Genomic DNA, 17,034 nt, shown 5'->3' on the forward strand with positions numbered 1-17,034 from the left:
ACGAGGATCATGACGTGGCATTACTACATTGTTATTAGCTCAAAGAGCTCTCTCTATGACGGCATGATCGAGGTGAGCTGTAGGAGATGGCCGTCGGTGTACTGTATCCTTATTGCGAATGAATAAGCTGAATAGATAGATTTCATCCTTGCATAACTAGACTGTACCATCAGACCTCGACCCAATTAATGTGTATAGATCGGACAGCTACTCAGCAGCAGAACGAGCACCTCAGACCAGCTCAAAGCTATACTCACCCCCACCACAATGTCCTCCTCCTCCTCCGCCCCATTCCGTCGATCCGAAGAAATAGGAGAGACCAACCCCCTCCTCAATTCCAATGGACATCCCACAGATATCGACGACGAAGAAGAAGGTGAGAGACCAACGATAACCCGTAAGACCTCTCCAGCATGGCAATTCTGGAATCACCCCCCCTTCAGACGGCATGTCCACTTTGCCAATGAACCTTCCTTCAGATCTGCGACGTCCTACGATGACGAGGAAGAAGACGAGGGAGGAGAGGGATTACCAGTATCGATGAATGGTTCTGGGAATGTGCCAATCAAAATACACCAACATCATCATCATCATCGACCGCTTTATCAGAAATATGGACAATGGGCTATGTACGCCGTATTGCTGCTTGTGGGTATGGGGATAGGAGCGGTGTTCAGCAGAGAGTTGATGAAGCGGAATAAAGGGTTGGATGACGGACCGATGGTCCCTCCTGTATGGACTTTACCTCCTGTAAGTTGTCTCTCTCAAATAAGCCCTATAATCCCATATCAGAATCTACCTCATCAGTATAAACAATATATACTGATCATACGTGTCTCATAATTAGCCAACAGGTCTCCCCCGAAACGACCCCTACCTAATAACAGCCCAACACGGCGCAGTGTCCTCAGAGGACAAAACATGCTCGGATCTGGGCCTATCAATCCTCAAAGACAAGAACGGCTCAGCAGTAGATTCAGCAATAACCACAACCCTATGTATAGGCTTACTCAACGCATTCTCAAGTGGGATAGGCGGAGGAGGATTCATGGTACTTCGTATACCGGATATCAACCATACTTCCCCTGAGGTAGATGAAATAATATCAAAAGGAGAGGAGAAAGTGATAGCTATAGATTTCAGGGAGACGAGTCCTGCGAAGAGTGAGAAAGGGATGTATGGCGCTGAGAGGGCGGGAAGGGTCGCTGCTCAGGTAGGGGGGTTGGCGGTGGGAGTTCCGGGGGAACTGAGGGGGTTGGAAATGGGTAAGTCATGACTCGAGAAGTCGGAGAGAAACCGATTCTGAATTCGAGAAGGTGAATGGTCAACTTGCTAATCATATTTCTGTTTAATAGCTCACAAGATGTACGGTAAATTGCCATGGGAAGACGTGGTCATGCCCGTAGCTGAGCTAGCGAAAGGATGGAAAGTCAGCAGAGAACTAGCAAGGAGGTTGAGGGTGGGTCAACCTTCATACAACTATACAACTTGATTAACCATTCATCCGTGCCATTCGCTGATATACGATCTTAGTTATTCGGGTATGTACACCACCATAGCTTCTCATACCATTCGGCGATATAATGCTGATAAGAAACTATATAGCCAATTCATGCTATCCTCCCCTACATGGTCAGCAGTCTACGCACCAAGAGGTCAACTCCTCGTAGAAGGCGATTTCGTCCAGCGGATAAATTACGGGAAAACCCTTGAGATCATTGCTCAAGAAGGTGCGAAAGCTTTCTACGAGGGGGAGATCGCTCATAGTAGTGTCAAGACTATTGCGAAAGCTGGAGGGATCATGAGTTTGGATGATGTGAGTGTGATTCTTCGAGCTGCCTCATTTTGAGATACCCTCGTGGCAAGCAGAGTATCCAACTACGGACACCTGCAACACTTACATGAAGAAGGGGCATTATGTTACTCCTCAACACTTCACGGAGTGCTGACGATCTGTTCTGTCTTCACAGCTCAAGACATACAAAGTACGAGCATACCCCGCAATCCATTCAAACTTCATGGGCAAAGAGATATACACCACTGACGTACCTTCCTCGTGAGTCCCTCTTCCTCCGTTTCTTATCCCAAAATCATGATTCAATACTAATCCCCGTGATAGCGGAGGTATCCTCCTAGCTTTCCTAAAGCTCCTCGAACCCTACAACATCCCCTTCACTGGCGGCCTCAAGAATCCTTTGAACGTACACCGCTTGATCGAAGGTATGAAGTTTGCTTTTGGAGCGAGAAGCGAAATTACCGATCCTGCGCCTGAGTTTGGGGGGAATCTCACGAGGTTTAGGGAGTTTTATGAGGGTGATTGGGCGGAGGAGAAGAGGGGAATGATTTGTGATGTGAGTGATTGAGGGTTTCCTACTTGGCCTATCTGTAGAACGTGGGTGTCCTGAGATCGGTACAAGGGTACAAGGATGACAACGGTCTGGAAGAAGATATCTCGACAGATCTCTCCCTGCTAAAGGCCGTTGTTGTTGTTGTTTTTTCACATGGGGGACTGCGACAAATCCGATGCTGCACAGAGCACAGACCACAGAACTGCTTGATGGCTGATTCTTCTTCTTGTATAGAACGAAACGCACGAGATTGATTATTACGGACTTCAGCATGATACACCTATAGATCACGGTACGACCCATTTAAGTGTGCTGGACAGATGGGGTGGAGCTGCCAGTGTGACGTCTACTGTGAGTAGTGTCTTCGTAGTACACTGCCAAGTCTTGGTCTTTCTGATTTCCTTGTTTGTGGACGTGATCAGGTGAATCTTATCTGGGGAAGTCACGTTATGGATCCCAAGACAGGGATTATATTCAATGATGAGCAGGGTGAGTCATCACCAGCTACACACCTCGTACGTCTGTGGTGCTCCGAGCTGACTGGAATATCGCGAACAGATGACTTTGCCGTACCGGGTGCAGCAGATGCGTTTGGACTATGGCCCAGTCCATGGAACTACCCTCAACCGGGGAAGAGGTGAGTGGACGATTCTCATGAGACATATCCCATCCCATATGGAAAGAGTGAAACCTTGTCACCTCTTTAATGATCGTTCATCCTCGAAAATTACATCGCGTGGTCGCTCTACTAGTGTAATAAATGAATCACGCTAATCCATCATATCATCCAGACCCCTGTCCTCAACCTCAGCCTCGATCCTCCTCACCCCCCGGTCCTCCACCTCCCCCTCAGAGATATACGCCATCATAGGTGGTTCCGGCGGGTCACGTATATTCCCCTCCGTCGCTCAGGTCTTATTGAACCTGTTCTCAGGTATGGACATCTCACAATCCATAGAAGCGTACAGAGTACATAATCAGATTGTCCCTCCATTGACTACTATCGAAGTTGGTCCGGAGGGTTCTCCGAGGGAGTTGATAGATGATTTGAAGAAGAGGGGTCAGGAGGTTGGGGAATTTGATGTGAATCTTGGGATTTCAGAGGGTGAGTAGGAGTCTGCTGGTATACTTTTCTGAAATAATGGGTGAGGATGATCGGGTAGAGAGGATATTGAGGGTCGAGATGGGAGGAGGAGATACTGTTACTGACTGATCTTTTGCGGCCCGTCAACATAGTCCAGGCGATCGTACTGCAGAACGGTACGATCTACGCAGCGAGTGATTCGAGGAAGAACGGAATTGCAGCGGGGTATTAGATTCTCAAAGTTCAGGGTAAGGCAAAGGCAGGAAAGGAAATATGGACGGACAACGGTCAATGACGATTTGTCTGAACAAGGTATACTATGTCTTATCGTGATCTCGGACGATCTAAGTGGTATCTCGAGGATACGGAAAGGGGATCTCTTATTTATCTTCTGTCAACTAACAATAGTTTTATGTCGTTTTGCTGTATCTCACATATACACTTTATCTCAATATAGAATATCTAGACATCTCTTCACAAATATCTCCAAACATGTATCGATTTTATTGCGAACGATACAGTATTCAAATGGGTGACCCAATTGTCAGAGGGGAATCACATTATATACATCTTTAACCAGCCAAATAAACATACGAAGGATTGGAATGGAAATCTACCTACAAAGTAATATAAGAGGAAGCGAAATGAAGAACAGTACGACCGTTATAATTCCATCAGGTACTCGTGGTTCGAAGAGGGGTAAAAATGGAGAATATATGGGAATAGCGAGCACAACATCAGTTCAAAATATCATTTAGATAATATGGGTATGAATTAGGGGTATCACATCAACTGTCTACCGTATTTCTTCCTCTTCTGCCGAATGCGTGTGATCGCGATCGGGGCTAGATCCCTAATACAACTTCTCAGCCAATACCAGCGCAGCCGTCAACCCCGCAGCGAGTGCTCTACCCTGGAGGTTACCCGAGATCTCCAATGCGTCGACGAAAGCAGAGGGAGCAGCAGAAGTGAGAGGGAGGATGAGGAGCGCAAGTCTGATTAGGGTGAATGCTAACGGATCGGAGGTAGGGGTGGGCGGGTGAGAGGCTATTTCATATATATCGGTCAGCTTCGCTGAATTCGCTATCCTTATGATCGACTCGGCTCACATTGATATCTCGTTTGAGCCCCTGTGTGCCTAGCAGTCCCTTTTTGAGGGACGAAGGAGACTACGGTTGATAAGGCGTAGGGAGGAAGGACGGTTGAGAAGAACCTATCGTCGTCGTTGGATTGGGTCAGCATTGCAAGCCTATCCACCCACCCCTTCAACGGAAAGTGGAGGAAACCCAACTCACCACCAAGCAACAGCCGACCAAACGTCGGTCAATCCAAATGCTCGGATCTCAGGTAATCTGAATTTGAGCGTTGCGTTCGGTACCCAGAATAAGAAGACGTTCAATAACGACGCGATGGTTCCTCGTTCGGCACCTGCTGAAGGGGGGAAGTAGTATGTGTGATCATAAAATTGGACGACGTGGGAGAGGAGGAAGAGGAGTTCGATGGAGAGGGAGGTGAGGACTAGGTGTTGGGGGGTTGAGAGGAGCTACGGTGCCAGAAGAAAAATCAGCTTCTGGATTTGGATGGATATATGAGATGAGATGAGCCATTGGAATCGCCGGACAAGCAAAAGGTTCTGGTATGAAGGGAATGGAGAGCCTACTCACATCTCTCAAATGTCTGACAGCATGATCCACCCTCAATTGACCATCCTTAGTGTACTTGATCAACTGGTTGGAGACGGTGTGGAACTGGGTGGTCAAACCTCTTTGTACTTCTGTAGAAGGAACCAGAGCCTGTGAAACCTCGATAGCTTTGTCCTGGATCTTTGATCTAGTACGACCGTATCATCAGCTTGATGGCTCTGGCATGGATTGTGATGAGAATGCCGTATGTTGAAGGTGTTGACTCACAAAGCAATAGGACTCTCGGGTAAAGGGACATTAGCAGCATCGATAGTAGCCTGTACTTTATCAACAGCCTTGTTTATCGATTTCCTACTTGATTTAGCGGTCGAGACGATCTGAGCTTTCACGTCGGCTGCTGTGATGGTTGGTGATTCAGAATCAGAGTCAGGTGGGTGAGTACCGGAGCTAGAGGCGGACAATTCTCTTTAGCCTCGGTCACAACAGGAAGAAGTGGAAGATGGTGGAGAGAGAGAGAGGGAGATTACACCCACGCTCGCTTCTTGTAGTACAACCCCTTGTATCTAGCATCTTTAGATAACACAGATTCGTTCCTATCCAAATGAGCTTGAATGTTCTTCACGAGATCTGCGACTCTAGCTTCGGGATCTGAGATGCCTAGTGATTCGGCAATTTCAGCGAGGTCGGATTTCCTCTTGGAACCTAGTGCGCCGGTGAAGGAGCTGTAGAGGTGGAATGGGTGTCAGTGATGATACATCTTGTCGAGCAGTAAGTAAGTAAGTATGTATGCATGGATGGGAAGTGTTGAGTGAAGATGGGTGGTGGACGAACGCGAGTGATTTACTTACGCCATGATGATTTGGTTCGAAGTGGAGTAATGTTAATGTTAGGTGGGAATGGAATGTAAAACAAAGGGGTGAGATAGGGTATTTAAGGTATATATGTTATGTTTGGTAAGAAGTAGGTAACTGAATGAGAGTGGTGCTTATGTATGAATGGATGGGCGGGTGAAAGAGTGAATGTGGGGAAAAGATGATGATCCTTCTTTCGTTCTTTGTTGTTGATCATTTATTTATTTTATAACCAGCCACCCTAATCATTAAAGTTGAGTGATGTTCATCTAATCCCTCTTTCGGCTCTCGCCACCCACCTTGAAGCAGATCGACGCGTGACGTCACGAGTTGATGTCTTCGCATAGTCAGAACATCTTATTCATGACTCCGCTTTAGAAGGTGACCTCGCGGAGATGTTTTGAATCTCCACTCGAGTTGTAAGTTGCCGGTACACGTCGAAGAGCATTCGAGCGATGATACATATGCGCTATAACACACGACGAGCACTACTCATCTCACACCATCAGCACCCAGCAACATGGCCCACCCTCATCCTCACCCCCACCCCCACCCACCAGCAGGTCTACAACCCGGCCCAGGCGGTCCAGGCGGTCCACCAGGTGGAATTCCAGTCAACCCCGCTCTCCTAACTCTCCTAGATTCCCTCCCGCACAAAGACGTCCCCTTCGCCCTCCAGACTATCCAACTTCCCACTCCACCCAACGTGCCTCCTCAGCAGGGGATCGTAGTGACCTGTCCGGATCACGGTCAATCATCATGCGAAGAATGTAATGTCGATTTCAACGCTTTGAATTACATGCATCAGTTCCTTAGATCAGCTCCGCCAGAGGCTATACCCCCTCCTCCGAATGTGGCTCCTCCACCGCAGAGGGCGGAGATGATTAAGAATCTGAAGGAGCAGGGGAATGTGGGTGATACTTCTCTCGTTGAGTTGACGATAATATCGCTGACCGCTAATACCGTTCAATCTCATAGACCGCATTTAAAGCCCAACAATTCCCAGCGGCCATCCAGGCATACTCGAAATCAGCAGATATGGCTTTATCCAGACCACCATGGGAATTATCAGCTCTGTCACGGGACGAAACTGCTATAGCGTTGTGTAATAGATCAGCTGCTTTTGCGTTTGTCAATGCCTGGTGAGTCTAAATTCCATGGACCAGGAGGTTTTTATCCTGTCTACGATCCAGAACAGAACAAGTCTGATAGACAGGATGTACAACAAGACATTGTTGATTTCGATTCAAGCTGATACTCTGATTGTCACGCGACAGGGCAAACGCATTGGCAGATGCTGAAGCAGTAGTAATACTGAAAAGACCATGGACAAAGGGGCATTTCAGGTCAGTCTTGCTCCCGCTGCTCCAATGATCACCATCTCATACAGCTAGTCCATTACATCGTAGCAATCCTCATAGCTGATACCCATCTCGCCCCAAATAGGAAAGCACGGGCTTTGGTCGGATTGGAAAGGTTCGAAGATGCCAAACAAGCTTTGATCGATGGATTGCAGTATGAGCCTAATGACAAGGTGAGTCTGTACTCACCATAGCTCACCCGCTCTGAATCCACTTGGCACTATACTCTTGACGTATCTGAAGGAGAGGTGCTGATCCCGTCATGTGTTATAGGAACTGAACAACTTCTTAAATGAGATAGAAGAGAAATTACGTCAAGCAGAGTCAGAAGACTGAGCATTCACTTTCAGATCGAACATATACCCCATCTCGCTCATCACTATGTATACCTTCCATACTGCATGATATCTCGACACGATTATATGTATCTTATATACCCATTTCAACATCCCATTGTACGTACCAACAAATCCACAGGAGCCTTGCATGAACACCTCAGATTCAGATCCAAACAAAAGCTGGTGATCATAGTCCGTTGTCGAACTCATATACCTTGTCTCACAATTCATCGACGTTTGAACATCCCAGCTATACCCGCTACTCCCTCGATATGGTGATTCTCTTCCTCGTATAAGGCACAAACGGCGACCGATACTTCAACTTACTGCCGTAGCCGTAGAACCTATCCAGAAATCTAGCTTCCGTGTGGAGCGACAGAATCATAATAAGGAGTAAGAGCAGGATGGCGAGTGCTACTAAGCGGGTTTTGGGCGAGTGGATCAGTTGAGTGTGGGATAGGGATGTGGAGAACATTGCAGATTCGAGCTGAGCAGTAGGAGGGATATGAATTTTAAGATTTGAGATTTGGGTTATTGATTGATCGTCAGGTTGGTTTTGGAAGATTCTCAGCGATATGGTTCTTGATCTTTGAGGTGTAAGATAAGGCGAAATTAGATAGGACAAGTGAGATTTCAACACTCATTGTCTGGCTGAGATGATTCGGTGGGTAAAATGTAAACTACCCGTCATGGCGACACTTACTGTATCCTTTGATGAGATGATCTGTAAGTTATGAAAAGAGAGTTTGAGTCAAACGGGTATCCGTATCAGTCTTAGTGATATGTGTTCATTCCTATCCTTTGTCTATCCATCGATCTCAATTCGCGGTATCACGAGTCTCATTCCCGTGCTGCACATAAGTACGACGAGATACGTCTGACTACTTGATTGATCATGATTCTCAGATCTCATAAGAAATGTGCAGACGATATACAATATACAACATTGCATTACGAGGTATCCTATATACAACTCCAGAGTATCACCCTCTCTGCGATTGTGGATGATGATAATAATCATGCTATATCGTGTCGCTCCGTCTACGAACCCGACTGAGCGTTGTCATTTCTGACCGCCATCTGACATCGAAATTTCTCTTACTGTCCATCTCATCCTGTAGGATCACGTTATGATAACCAGCAAAAGCAATATCATAAGTATCACAATCAATATCCCAATACACCAACCGGATTTCGTCTCTACACCCACAACATGATATGAGCTATTAACGCTCCACTAGTACGTTACACATAGCTCACCTTCGTTGCGCCTTATAAAGTCGTTCATCGTTCTCTGGACTTTACGCAATTTGCTATCCGTCGTATCCACGCGATTACCTAGATCATCTAGCATCCTGTTTTGTGTGGGTTGGTCAGCCCAAGGGGAACTTTGCATAACTCTGATCCCGAGCTCAGGCTCCGTTTCTATTCAGGTCTCTTCTTTCTTCGTGACGGACTCATATCTGCTGAAAGGGAAGAAAACACTCACTCGCTCTGCTCTGCCACTTCGTTGCCTATCAATCCCGCCTGACTGGCCAGAGTATGCAATGTACCAGATATCACTCCGAGTGTATCGTCCTGTCTTCTCACAAGGAGCTACAACACATATCAACAAGGTCAGAGATATTCACCAGCGACACATACAAAGAAAGGGAAGAAGTAATGAGAACCTCACCTGCTGCTGCTCCGCTTCCCACCTCTTGGCTTCTTCCAGATCATCTTCGTCGTCATACCCTCTTTCCAGATCTGTCTCGGGATTATCTTTATACCTCCCGTTCTTTTTTGTATTGGCTTTGGCTTTGCCCTTCCCTTTATTGGGCGATACCTTGGCTCGTAGTCCCTATTCATCCCGCAAATTCAATTAGCTCACTTCCACATCCCCATCCGCATGAATGACGCTGTACCTTCTCGCTCGGCAGTCAAAGTTAGGTAGCGGGCAGGGAAGGTAGTGTAGAGGAGTAGATTAACCCACGCTAATCTCCCTCTTAACCCTCTCCACAAACCTCTTCCTCGCCCCCACCTCCCCCGCATCAATCCCCCACCGATCACCCATATCTTCTACGACCCTCACGCTCTCCTCCAGGTCTTCCAGGTCGCCCTCGAGGATTTGAAGGGTATTGCGTAATTCCTCTTGGGCATTCTGGTATGTTGAGGAGGTGGGGGAGGACGATGAGTAGGTTGATAAGAGATTGGGTAGGGATGAGAGGGTGGACTCGATTTCGCTGAGCCGTGGAGATATAGCAGTATCAGTACTTTGTATCTCCTGAGTAGACTATCCTAATGACCAGTAACAAGCAGCGAGGAAGCGGGCGGTAGGTGTGGATTGGGACTTACCGCTTTACGTCTATATATGGATCTCTCGACATCTCGGCTTGTGTGTTCCTCTGCGCTTAGTAGGTTTCAGCTTTGAGTTGACTTGATGATCAGGTGCACTGTAGAGAGCAAGCTGATTGTGATATATACAGCTCACTTGTAGCTGATGATATCTCGTCCAGTTAACACAGCGATCTCGTAAACACGTGTCAACGCATGATCTCTTTCTTTCCCACGGTGGTGTCGCCCGTCATTCAGAACCTGTACGTAGAAAATATCGATGGTTCTTTTCCTCTCTCCTTTGGACAAGTCAAGTACTCAGATGCAACTATATATAGATATACATCCTCCATACCTGCTAGAGGGATATACAAGAAGGGTCATGCAATATTCAGAGGTATGTATCAAATTATTGTCCGTGTCCGCAGTAATACCGAAATGGAAATATCATCTATCCATTCCATCGTTTCCTATCACTCTCTCTGTGAAATCGATCTTTTCAATGATCTCGTCTTGTCTTGTTTTGGCATAGAAGAACGAGCTAGTGCTATCAATGAGCATGATCCCTCTTACGTAGTTAGCGCACCATAACTCACCCAAAAGCAGGAAAAGACTACTCTGCAAATCCAGTAGGTACTCCCATCCCCATACCGCTCAATTCCTCAAAAACCACCCCATCTCTCCTCTCATACCGCCATTCGGGGAGGGGTTCCCTCCTCACCGCGAGGTAGCTGAACGTCAAGATGATTAACAATATCGTCAATACCGGAACGACCCTTCGGAGCGTCATCCAATCTCTTGCGTGCTTCAGTCGATGTTTAGGAGCAGTGGTAATTTGAGGTTCATCTTGCGATCTGAGCAGGGCAAGTACGGTAGACCGGGCTTTACGCATGTTCATGTTCAGAGCGAATGAGAGCGAGGTCGGTTCGTAGCATGGTATCTCGGAGATGGGTTCAAACCCGAGTGAGGAGGAGGAGGGGAAGATGGGGAGTTCGTATACTGGTGAGAGGGGCCAGTCGTAGTGTGACATCTTTGTATGTTTGTCTTGGTCCGTGAATGAATGTATAGGTGAGTGAAGGGGAGACTGCAATGTAGACAGTTGACGGTATTTACAGTAGAAGGGTGGGGTGATGATGAAGTTCTGTACGAGGAGGGAAGGTAGAGTATATATACATCTTCCATCTCTTTCTGACAATAGCAACTTGCCCTTCCAAAATGGCCACCCTCTTATGATGGCGTCCTCTTCGACATTCCAGAGAAGACGACATTAAACTCTAAAAGTAAAGTTCAGTCTGTGCCCCCGCCAAACAAAAGAACAGCATGAACATGTTCATGAAACTTCAAACAGATCATCGCACCCATACCACTACCCCTTTTCGAGGATGGGATGTCTCACCACAGCTCACACGGAGCGGTATGACCCAGAACTCTCCGCTTGTATCTTCGGTGGTCATGTCTGACCTGCACGTCGAGATTGCACTTCCAGTAGTTGCGATGCCGGAGTGCTTATTGTCTTCCGTTTCATCCTACTTTCTGAACAATACCATCCAAAGTCTCAGCGTTTCATCCCTCCAACCTGGACCGGAAGCTAGGAACCGGCTTACTCCGAGTGAGACATCCGTACCGCGTGAAACATGGACATGAACAATAGAAAATCTTGAAAGGTCAAGTTACTCTAAATCGGTCGAGATGCATCATGCATGCACACGCTGGCCTGAGCATCACGAATGATCCAGCTCGTACAGGTGGATCACGCCTGAGGAATTAAACAACATTTACCGACAAGCTGGAGTTTCAACGTGTCTCACATACTTTGTACACCTTATACATCTCTTGATACATACATTACAACACGACCTTACTCGGGCCTACCCATGCCCTTTCCAGTGTAACAACCCCCCATCACCCCATCTAGCTCTAGCCAACAACCCCTCATTCTTCTGTGTCTGAGTCTGCGTATCTTTCCCAGCTCCAGGGTGCGGCGTCTCATCACCTTCAGGACTCAATCCCAATCCCAATGCCCCACCCACAGACGCTGTACCACCCGGATTAGAGGTGGTAGTATTGGTAGAGGTACCGCTCATACCCAGTCCCTCTCTTATACTCCCAAGTTTAGCCAAACTAGCGTACGTCACCCTCCCCCTTCCTGCCCCATTAGCATCAGCAGAGGAGGCAGGAGGAGGAGAAACAGGAGTAATCATATTTCCTCTGGCGAACCCTCGAGTAATCGTCGGGGAAGGTTTGGTATTGATTGAGATGGAGTAATAAGGGGTGGATATACCTCGATGAGCGAGGCATGAGCATGAGCAGGAGGGACAGGTCATAGGTGTTGTTACTGTTGATAGGAAGTATCGTCGGAAGCATTTTGAATGGAGTTTGTGGAAACATATTGAACATCCCATTGATAGTCCTATGAAATCACAAGTCAAGCTCAGATCAGCGTGAGTTACGATATTCAAGATGGAAGCGGAGGTGCCCAAACTCACCTTTGATGGGTAATCTACAATACGAGCAGACAGCTTTCTTAGGCGGTTTATGGCAACTTGGACAACTACCCTCGATATGGCTTGAACAAGATATACAGACTGAAGGATCATCACATATGAATATAAATCGATCAGCTCGTCTCGTGTAGCGTGACTGCAGGGGTCGTGGTGTGTCCGTCACGTATACAAACGAAAGATAATCAACCCACCTTGAGCATGAGAATGCATTCCCCCCTCATCCAGACTAATCGAGCCATTCTTCCGTTTCTCTTCCAACACTTTCACTCCACTGGCAGCTCTGGCAATTGACGACTGATCGCTCATACTGACAAACTGGTAATTGATCAACTCTGTTCGGATCTCCAGCAAATTCATACGCAGTAGGAAATCCGCATAGGCAAGTTTCCAAAGTTCGCATAGAGGCTTGATCTCTTCCGAGAGGAGGGACAGTGGGGGACTTTAACGCGCACTCATCAGTCAGCTTGGCTCGACCATTATCACTTAGACCGAGGCCTAGGAAGATATGTGGAGCATTGATTGACCCACCTGTCGTCCCTTGGGAAATCCAGTCTGATCGCACATCCTCTCACAGCTTTCTTCCCGCTTATACCACCACTCGCAGACCCAGCAGGAGTCTGCACCCCAATCCCCGCAGGCGTATTATACCCGCTCGTACCGGGCCCAGTGGACGGTGGAGGCGCAGTCCCAGCTCGGGTCATCGTTCCTTTACCCATTCCCAGGGGAGAAGCAGATCCAAACGAGACTTTAGGTTTACCGGCATCACTAGGATATGATCGTTCTGTTCCCGTACTTCTCAGAGGGGTGATGATAGGTGGAGAGGCCGATGCTGAGATTGATTGCGTCATTTTCGGTCGACCGTTATCTTTCATACGTGGGGATTCGACTTTCTTGGTAGCCACTATACCAGAAGCTGATGCGGGTGTGGGGATGAACACACCGCCAGTAGGTGAAGATACATCTTCGTAACTGTAGCTTCCGGGTGTCTGCATCTTGGAGAATGGCAGGTCAGAGAATGAGTTCCGGTCTTTAGGAGTCAAAGCTCCCCTCAAGGAAATCGCAGAGGGGTTCAACATCTGAGACCAGCCTGAATTTCGAAAACTGGAATTCGTAGTTGGGCTGTGTGGTAGTGATCCTCCTCCACCGGTTGTGCGTTGCCTGGTTGGGGTTATGTGAGAATGGGTAAATCGAGGCAATGTGAAATAATCTTGCTCTGGACTACGGCTTATGACGGTCTCTGCTGGGGGAGGGATGAAGGTGGTCTTTTCGTAATTTAGGAGTATACAGGAGACTAAAGCGAGGAGTTGGAAGTTCCTTTCTGCGACGAGGACGGTGAACCTGTGTAAAGGAGAAAAGGATCATTTAGCTCAATTGAAATAGCAGAATTATCATGGATTGGAAAACGAGTTGACAAGAAATCACTCACATCTGATCGACAATCTTCTTCTTCCTCACCATCGATCTCTCCCAATCATACCTCTCTCTCCTAATATCACCGACCTTAGCCATAGGAGGGGGTAAAGCCGAGTAAGCTGGCGGAGGCGGATCCGATAGGACCCCTCGGAGGGTCGACCAAACTTCCGCATGATCAAGTTTCTTCGCGTCAAGCGCATGTCGGAGATTATCTTCTACCGAAATGGTACTGTACACTCTGGCTAGACCCGCATGAAGTTGAGTGTACTGCGAGACATCGTGTATCGTCATGGTCGATCCAGCTTGGACTTGAGGAGGCGGGACGTTCTCGAATTTCTTGATACGCGGTTTATATCGTACTGCATTTCTTTTATGGGGGTTTTGCAGCCTTGCTAGAGCAGTTATGGCTTTGATCATTGGCGAGGGGTTGAGATCTCGGGTTATGGATGGTGATCTTGAGGTGAGGCGAGTTCGGGGTAAAATGACTTGTTTAGGGAAGAAGCAGACGAGTTGGCCTACGACGTCAAATGATTGTGATCAACTTCTAGTGATTTGCCGAATCGGACAGTGATACCTCATACTCACCATTAGGCCCAAACGTAGCGCCGCAAGTCCTAATCAACATCGGCACATTACCCAACCTCTGATTTTCCACCCCCTTCTCGCTCTCAGAATCACTCTCCTCGTCGATCAACCTCCTGCCTATCCGTTCATGCGAACCAAGTAAGAACCCAGTAGTGGAGATCAAACATTGTCTATTATGAGCTCTCCTCTCCTGTATGGTAGTCACGATAATTTGTCTCGTTATAGGTGATACAGTGGGATTCCGCTCCAACTCGAAAGTGGGTATTTCAGGTCCGAAAGGGTAATTGGGAGGGAAAGACCAATGGATCCGGATAAATGCCATCCTATCGCCGTTCGCCCATGGGCCTTGCATCGACATTGTCAATCTACGTTGGGCCAGGTCGATCTGTAGGTTGCACGCAACGTTGTTAGCGAAGTGATACTCTATCCCCAATCACCACTGAAGAGATGAGAGAGGACTTGCCTTCTCAAAGTTGATCTTCGGTCTCGGAAACAGCTTATTGAGTAATACCAGTTCATCCTTCAAGGTGATCCACTCATTCCTACCCTCCACACTCTGACCTCTGCTCCTACTAGGATTCCTACTTACCGACCCAACTCTACTAGGTATAGTAGAAGCATCAGGTGATGGAGCAGTCTTGACTACTTTCGTCAACCATTCCAGCTGATCCATCCCTCTCACTTTATTTCCACCACGAGTCATCCCAGCTTCGTTCGCCTTATTCTGAGCTTGGGTCAACTTCTGTCTAGTAATATTACTTGGATTTACCAACGGCGGGGGTAACTTCAAATTATCCTCTATATTCTCAGCATCGGCCGGATCAAGAGTATACGTTATATCTGCTGCTCCCCTCCTAGAGACCAACATTTCAATCCTGCTACCGTATCTATATCCCACTTTCTCCATCATGGATCGTTCGACAGGCCAGATACGCAACGTACGATCTTTACCCCATGTGATGAGTTGGAATTCCCTATCATCGAACGAAGCATCGTCCCCTCCACGAACGCGCCACACGAAATCTTTGACTACGTTCTCGTGTCCTTCGAAGCGCTCTACAGGGGTATCATCGTCCGGAGCGAATAATTCCAAAGCTTGTTCGCCTCGTTGAGGTAAAGATAGTACACCTCGACCAAAGGGGAGGTTACGTGCTCGCCAGACGGGATAGGAGGTGGTAACCACCGATGTAGGTTTGTCAGGTGGATTGACAGTCGCGAATGGATCGGAATCAATTATGCTAGATGTGGAAGAGCGTAGCTCTGGTACAGTCCAGAATTTGATTGTTTTGTCTACATCACAGCGTACGCAGAATCAGCTTGAACCCTTGTCTACGAATATACATTGCCAGAGAGTTAGGACTTACCCAGCGAGCAAGTGACAAGCTTCTCTCTATCCCTCCTATCCCAATCGATACCATAGATCTTCGATCCATGCGCATTGATCGTTGTAAGCGGTACAGAGCCTTTCTACTCGTCGAGCAAACCATCAGTAATCCTGTACCCCATGTATAAGCTCCTGAAAGCCAACATCAGCCCCACTCACTCGATGATCCCAAATCTGCACCAGGTTATTATGCGCCGTCGCCAGTATGAACTCATTCCTTCTATTCCACTTGACCTGCGTACCCGCCGCTCCCCAAGCGCATAGTCGCATGAACGGTCTGTCCCAGCACCTCAGATCCCATCCCCTGATCCCTGCGTCCATCGAGACGGTCGCCATGAGATTCGGGTTGAGAGCATGCCAATTGATATCGGTAATTGCTCGAGCGTGGGCATCTATACTTTTCTTCAAGGATTTCTGGGCAGCGAGGTCCCATACGAGCAGCTTCTGAGAGGAGGTGGAGAGAATTAGGTTGGATGTTGCCGGATGTGGGGACCATTGGACGCTGCGATGTAAAGTTAGCAGGCCTAAAGTACAGATTCATCTAGAGCAGATGAATGTCCTGAAGACGAAAGTTGCCATTGGAGGTGAGGACGCCTACTACTCTACCCTCTATGTGGAGAGATAGAAGGATACTGGAGCTCAGATGAAAGAAGATGGTCCACTCACTCTGCTATCTGCCATGTCCCACCCTGCGGTATGAACCTCGGCGCATTGTTGAGATTCACCAAATCCAGTATATACAGTCCCTTCCTAGAAGCCAAGCACACATCCCGAGCATTCGGACTGATCGAGATAGATCCGACAGGTTGATTCACGCTGATGATTGATCCTTCTCTAAATGGATCTGCTACCTCTTGTCGGACGGTAAGGGACGTAGGGTTCCGGTCTAGTCGAGGTCGGAATGCCGTGTATGGCGAGGAGAGGGGGGAAGGTTGGAAGGGGGCCGATGAAGAGGATCGTCGGGATGCGGTGGTGGATGGTGAGGAGGGGAGAGGTACTTGGGCGGGTGATAGCATTGTCATGAGGTCATTGTTTCTGTATGGATGGTACACCTATCGGAAGGGTTGAGAGGTATGAAAGAATGGGTATATGTGAAGGTTCAAGGTAGATATATCGAGAAGAATGAACATGAATCATGGGAAGACATGCTATCGTAATTGGAATTCGGGTTGCGAGTTGAGTTGAAATTGACCGAACTGAACTGATATAT

The 17,034-nt window shown here is 47.7% G+C and overlaps 6 protein-coding genes across 6 annotated transcripts; 2 read left to right on the forward strand and 4 right to left on the reverse strand.

Annotated features, from left to right (window-relative positions):
- Positions 1-267: 267 nt before the first annotated feature.
- On the forward strand, positions 268-3,664 carry I302_100713 (gamma-glutamyltransferase; the record flags this gene model as incomplete). The annotated part of the gene is made up of 12 exons (XM_065869135.1): positions 268-750; positions 848-1,265; positions 1,356-1,459; positions 1,534-1,541; positions 1,606-1,816; positions 1,971-2,056; positions 2,120-2,351; positions 2,583-2,699; positions 2,771-2,837; positions 2,907-2,985; positions 3,140-3,453; positions 3,585-3,664. 12 exons carry the CDS (start codon positions 268-270, stop codon positions 3,662-3,664), a joined length of 2,199 nt encoding a protein of 732 aa, XP_065725207.1.
- A 621-nt stretch (positions 3,665-4,285) lies between these two features.
- I302_100714 (uncharacterized protein) lies at positions 4,286-5,928 on the reverse strand (the record flags this gene model as incomplete). Its single annotated transcript, XM_019190727.1, has 7 exons — positions 4,286-4,479; positions 4,542-4,645; positions 4,728-4,975; positions 5,097-5,262; positions 5,343-5,522; positions 5,609-5,797; positions 5,924-5,928. The coding sequence occupies 7 exons, from the start codon at positions 5,926-5,928 to the stop codon at positions 4,286-4,288; spliced, it is 1,086 nt and encodes a 361-aa protein (XP_019047475.1).
- A 518-nt stretch (positions 5,929-6,446) lies between these two features.
- On the forward strand, positions 6,447-7,623 carry I302_100715 (uncharacterized protein; the record flags this gene model as incomplete). The annotated part of the gene is made up of 5 exons (XM_019190728.1): positions 6,447-6,836; positions 6,905-7,068; positions 7,204-7,272; positions 7,373-7,460; positions 7,561-7,623. The coding sequence occupies 5 exons, from the start codon at positions 6,447-6,449 to the stop codon at positions 7,621-7,623; spliced, it is 774 nt and encodes a 257-aa protein (XP_019047476.1).
- Positions 7,624-8,748: 1,125 nt separating this feature from the next.
- I302_100716 (uncharacterized protein) lies at positions 8,749-9,991 on the reverse strand (the record flags this gene model as incomplete). Its single annotated transcript, XM_065869136.1, has 6 exons — positions 8,749-8,825; positions 8,886-8,980; positions 9,115-9,221; positions 9,301-9,465; positions 9,598-9,847; positions 9,960-9,991. The coding sequence occupies 6 exons, from the start codon at positions 9,989-9,991 to the stop codon at positions 8,749-8,751; spliced, it is 726 nt and encodes a 241-aa protein (XP_065725208.1).
- Positions 9,992-10,551: 560 nt separating this feature from the next.
- I302_100717 (uncharacterized protein) lies at positions 10,552-10,968 on the reverse strand (the record flags this gene model as incomplete). Its single annotated transcript, XM_019190730.1, has 1 exon — positions 10,552-10,968. One exon carries the CDS (start codon positions 10,966-10,968, stop codon positions 10,552-10,554), a length of 417 nt encoding a protein of 138 aa, XP_019047478.1.
- Positions 10,969-11,806: 838 nt separating this feature from the next.
- Positions 11,807-16,840, reverse strand: I302_100718 (uncharacterized protein; the record flags this gene model as incomplete). The annotated part of the gene is made up of 10 exons (XM_065869137.1): positions 11,807-12,348; positions 12,425-12,523; positions 12,634-12,881; positions 12,971-13,780; positions 13,869-14,370; positions 14,441-14,825; positions 14,904-15,730; positions 15,805-15,907; positions 15,984-16,326; positions 16,491-16,840. The coding sequence occupies 10 exons, from the start codon at positions 16,838-16,840 to the stop codon at positions 11,807-11,809; spliced, it is 4,209 nt and encodes a 1,402-aa protein (XP_065725209.1).
- Positions 16,841-17,034: the final 194 nt, after the last annotated feature.

Source organism: Kwoniella bestiolae, chromosome 1, assembly GCF_000512585.2.
Source record: "Kwoniella bestiolae CBS 10118 chromosome 1, complete sequence".
Taxonomy (NCBI): domain Eukaryota; kingdom Fungi; phylum Basidiomycota; class Tremellomycetes; order Tremellales; family Cryptococcaceae; genus Kwoniella; species Kwoniella bestiolae.